Source organism: Entelurus aequoreus, linkage group LG08, assembly GCF_033978785.1.
Source record: "Entelurus aequoreus isolate RoL-2023_Sb linkage group LG08, RoL_Eaeq_v1.1, whole genome shotgun sequence".
Classification (NCBI taxonomy): Eukaryota; Metazoa; Chordata; class Actinopteri; order Syngnathiformes; family Syngnathidae; genus Entelurus; species Entelurus aequoreus.
The window spans coordinates 7,437,122-7,441,547 of NC_084738.1; the positions used below are offsets into that span (position 1 = coordinate 7,437,122).

The 4,426-nt window shown below is 37.7% G+C and overlaps 1 protein-coding gene and 1 non-coding gene across 2 annotated transcripts; both read left to right on the top strand.

The window, feature by feature from the left end:
* Positions 1-238: 238 nt before the first annotated feature.
* On the top strand, positions 239-310 carry trnaq-cug (transfer RNA glutamine (anticodon CUG)). The gene has a single exon. It is a non-coding gene; the product is annotated as a tRNA-Gln (tRNA).
* Positions 311-428: 118 nt separating this feature from the next.
* Positions 429-3,257, top strand: LOC133654953 (large ribosomal subunit protein mL62-like). Its single transcript, XM_062054829.1, has 6 exons — positions 429-638; positions 832-856; positions 948-1,007; positions 1,096-1,178; positions 1,263-1,432; positions 3,117-3,257. The coding sequence occupies exons 1-6, from the start codon at positions 471-473 to the stop codon at positions 3,190-3,192; spliced, it is 582 nt and encodes a 193-aa protein (XP_061910813.1). The 5' UTR covers positions 429-470; the 3' UTR covers positions 3,193-3,257.
* The last annotated feature ends 1,169 nt before the right edge of the window (positions 3,258-4,426 follow it).

Here is a 4,426-nt window from a genome sequence, read left to right on the forward strand (position 1 = left end):
TAATTGTTCCGCGTTTGGCTTTTTGGTAACGCCCAATGACTGTGGCGCACCAGCTTGGCGGATAATGATTTTGAACATTAAAAACGAACGTAAGCACATTCAAGATTGAACTATTCCATTTGGTAACTTTAATACTTCAAATACATTCCACTCAATGATTCATTAATCGAACCAATTGGTCACTTAAGAAACGTAAATAGTTTTTCAAATTATTAATAATTCTCTGGGCGCTCAAATCGGTTCCATGGTGTAATGGTTAGCACTCTGGACTCTGAATCCAGCGATCCGAGTTCAAATCTCGGTGGAACCTGATATTTTTGAAAGTGATCGGTAACTTTTTTAGTACTTAATTACTACTACTAATAATTATATATTTAAGTGCTCAATTTGCCTAATCGGTGGATTTAAATGGGCCTGTTTATTTGTTTCGACTGTATGACGAAGTCGTCACCGCGTGACGTCATATCAACATGGCGGCCTACATTGTGAGACGCTGTTGTTTTCTGAGCGTTAATCTTCGACCTAGTTCAATAATTCCACAGTCTTTAAAACGTGGCAGTGTTCGAATAAATCAAACGAACATCATTCAACAATCAAACGCTGGCTATGGAACCCGGGGGAAGGACAACGAACTGCTGGTAAATTCAATATATCATCGCTGTTTACTTTACTGAAAGAATGTCACCCAAACAGTCGATTTGAAGAAATAAATAAAGTGGTATATCTTAATGTTGTTTGTGACACACACAATGCTGCGCCAGCCAAGCAAACAACGGTGTCATGCTAGCACAAATGACTCAAAACTAATTTCATTATTTTGACCTCTTTTAGGATAACCAAGTGTACATTCCACTGGGTAAATATTCAAAAATGTATCATTCATATGACTTACAAAAATAGTGTGATTCCTGCCTCATTTGTCTTCATTAACTTTATTTTCTTCTTAGACCGCCTGACCGTGTCTTACAGCAGGAGTAGTGGCCCTGGTGGTCAGCATGTCAATAAAGGTCTTCAAAAGTTATGACTAAAAAAATAATCAATAGTAATTATTAATGTTAATATACAGTTAACGTTCCCTGTTTATTAAACCCTCAGTCAACACAAAAGCAGAGATCAGATTCAACGTATTAGCAGCGGACTGGATCCCTGAAGACGTACGACTGAAAATTCTGGAAAAGGTTGGTTTCCAATAAGGATTTCAATATTCATGGTGAAAAATATACATCTGAGATTGAAGTGTATTTATCTGCTTTGTGGTGCAGAACATAAACCGTATCAACAAAGCTGGGGAATTGCTTGTCACCTCAGAACTGAGCAGGAGCCAGCAGAGAAACGTCAGTGATTGTGTAGAGAAGATCTCTACTATTATTGCTGAGGCTAGTAAAAAGCCGCGTGAACCCACACCAGAAGATCTCGCCCTCAGAGCATCAAGGTAACAACAGCTTGTTCTATAAAGCAGTGGTTCTCAAACAATTTTTTTCACCAAGTGCCACCTCAGAAAACACTTGGCTCTCTAATGACCAACAATAAAATACAGTAGCGTAGTAGGCCTAAGTATTCATTAAAAACAGAGCAGAGGTTTTATTTAACAAGTATATTTAATATTTTTGACCACTGTAACATTACACACAATGAACAAACATCATCGACAATGATACTTCTTATACAGTACGTATTTACAGCGTTCTACTGCGTACCACTGAATAGAGCCCACAGTTTGAGAATCACTGCTATAGATAGTATTTCCTCATTGAGTGTTACCTCAACTTAAGAGTGTTTTGAGATATTTGTTATGCTTTTGCATTTTGTGTTATAAGCGTCCGTACCATTAGTTGGCATAGCAAATGTCACAGTGATCCAACCAAAGCTGTTTTACTCGCTAGCTTTAGCTTATTGCTAGAGATGGACATGTTTTCCAACGATGGGTAGGAAGAAGGTGAGAGTGAAGGACAGTGCTGAGAAGAAGTGGACAATATTCATTGAAATATGGAAATTAATAATCAAAAACATGATGTAGTATCTAAATGGGGGACATTTATCCATGAAAATATGGAAAAGATGCTGATGGTGTGTTTGATGGAGAAACAGCTAGAAGGAGATAACGTAAAAGTCCACTCTCCAAGGTCAATGCTACACACAAGATGTTAGTACACTCTCTTGTATTGTTTTTATACAATATTTTTATTTTTAAAAGGCATTTTACATGCTAAAATTGTGCTGTTTTGTGCTGGCTAAGCACCAATTAAATTGATTTAAATTCAGTTTGATGGAGATGTTGATTTGAGATACATGTGTTTTGAGTTAAGAGCTCTTCCACAGAACCAATTAAGCTCTTAAATTGAGGTACAACTGTACATTGTTAACATTTTAGAAATAGCGCCCACTCTCCAATTATTACCTGCTTCCAGTTTACAACTTATGCAACATTAAATAATTTACGGTAAATGGGTAAATGATGATAGTTTCTGTCATGTTAAAAAAAATGTTTTAAAAACTTTAACCGAAAGGAACCTTATGTTAGTGGGATGTTAGGCGATCAAACCTGGCGATCAGTTGGGGCACCATATCTATAACAGTACAGCTTAGATCATTCAATGAGGAAATATGTGTTAGGATCCGCTGCTCGGATCACAGTTTGTTTACTTTTTAGTGTCACGTGTGTTTTCAGCACCTTGTGTTTGTTTCTGTTGCCATGACGGCAGATTGTGCTCACCTGCCTCTGGTTAGCGTTCGGGACGCGCACCTGTTGCCCGAGCGCTAATCAGAGGGCTATTTAGTCTTTGCCCGGGCCTCACTCGGCCTGGCTTGTTAATTTGCTTATATGCAACATGTACGACTACTTCGATTCCCGCTAGCTTTCACGCTATGCCATTTTTGCTTACTAGCTCCCACGCTAGTCCCTTTGTTTTTGTTTTCCATGCTATGAGCACGTCTTTGTTTTTTTCCCTGCTATGATTTGTGCTTAAATAAATCATTTTCCTACCTGCACGGTGTGTCCGAAGCCCGTCTGCGTCCCTGGGAGAACACCTCGCACCATGATGCGACCCGGTCGTTACAATATGCTGATTATATTCCTTATGCCAGTAAATATTTAGCATGGGGACATTTTTTTGCAGGTTGGATAAAAGAAACAAGGAGCGAATCAGACAGAAGAAGATCAATTCAGCTACCAAGCAGAGCAGGCAACTGTAGTTCCATGAATGTTTTAACATCAATAATTTATGTTTTTTCTTTGTAATAAATTTTTTTTTCTAACATTTCTGTGTTAGCAGTGTTTCCGCTGTACAAAAACAGTACACACTCTTATCATTGTTAATAAGCAGTTTAGACTTTATCACTGTTACCAATCGCTACTTTTATTCATTAATATTGAATTGACACCAGTGGAGACTATTCATTACCAAATACAGATTCAAACACATAACCTGTCTTATGCACAGTGTTGGGACTAACGTGTTACAAAGTTAGTTTCGGCAGTAACTAGTAATCTAACGCATTATTTTTTATATTCAGTAAATAAGTTACTGTTACTACATGATGCGTTACTGCGTTATTTTACGTTATTTTTTATGTAGTATCGGCTAGAAACAGAAGATCTGAGTGTTTTATTGCAGCGCTGCGGTATCGTCCTTCTGAATCTCTTGTGTCACACAGAGGAGGCGCGCTGTGTGTGTGTCTGGGTGTGGGGAGGGAGGGAGGGAGAGAGGGGAGGGGTGCGCGCAGCAACATTCGTGAGGGAGGGGCGGAGACAGAGAGAGCGAGAGAGTTGTTAACACGCATGCGTCGCCAGGCTCAGCTTTTTATCGATAGATTTATCAGATTTAATTTTTTGTTATCTATAGCAGGGGTGTCAAAAGTGTGCCATTTGCGGCCCACAGCTAATGTTTTAAAGGCCCACAGCACATTCTAAAAATACTATTAAAATAAACAAAAACATTACAAAAGTGAAATAAAAAAGCTTAAAGGTGAAATATAATTTAGAAAAAGTTGCAATGTTGACTAATAAAACGAAGCTGTTTTTTTTTCTTTCAAACTGTCATTGCTCAAAACATAATATTGAATCAAAATCAATGTTATTATGAATTATAGTACACACACTCTGTCAATTCTCTTGTATACTCTTTCATTCTAGAGTGGTTGATTATCACATCACTCTAAATGTATAGAATATAAAGTTCACAAACATAAAGAGGGATGCTAGTGGGTCAGGCCAATCTTTCCTTATCTCTAAAATAAAACTGGGAAAATGTGTAGAGTGTTCTGGGTTTCAGACATGACTTTATTTCAGAATTCCTTGAGAGAAAAAACGCCTGGTTAGGCTTTGGTATGTAAAAATAAAATTAAAGTACTTATTTGGTTTACGGCTATGTTGTTATTACGCTGTTTGTTACTTATGTGTGTTATGTTGCAGCTATTTAAAATAGTT

Bases quoted from the DNA above. Each gene is read 5' to 3' on its own strand.
- LOC133654953 (XM_062054829.1), top strand. From the start codon at position 471: ATGGCGGCCTACATTGTGAGACGCTGTTGTTTTCTGAGCGTTAATCTT. The intron at 639-831 runs GTAAATTCAATA...GACCTCTTTTAG, and splicing joins GGAAGGACAACGAACTGCTG to GATAACCAAGTGTACATTCC. The intron at 1,179-1,262 runs GTTGGTTTCCAA...TTTGTGGTGCAG, and splicing joins GACTGAAAATTCTGGAAAAG to AACATAAACCGTATCAACAA.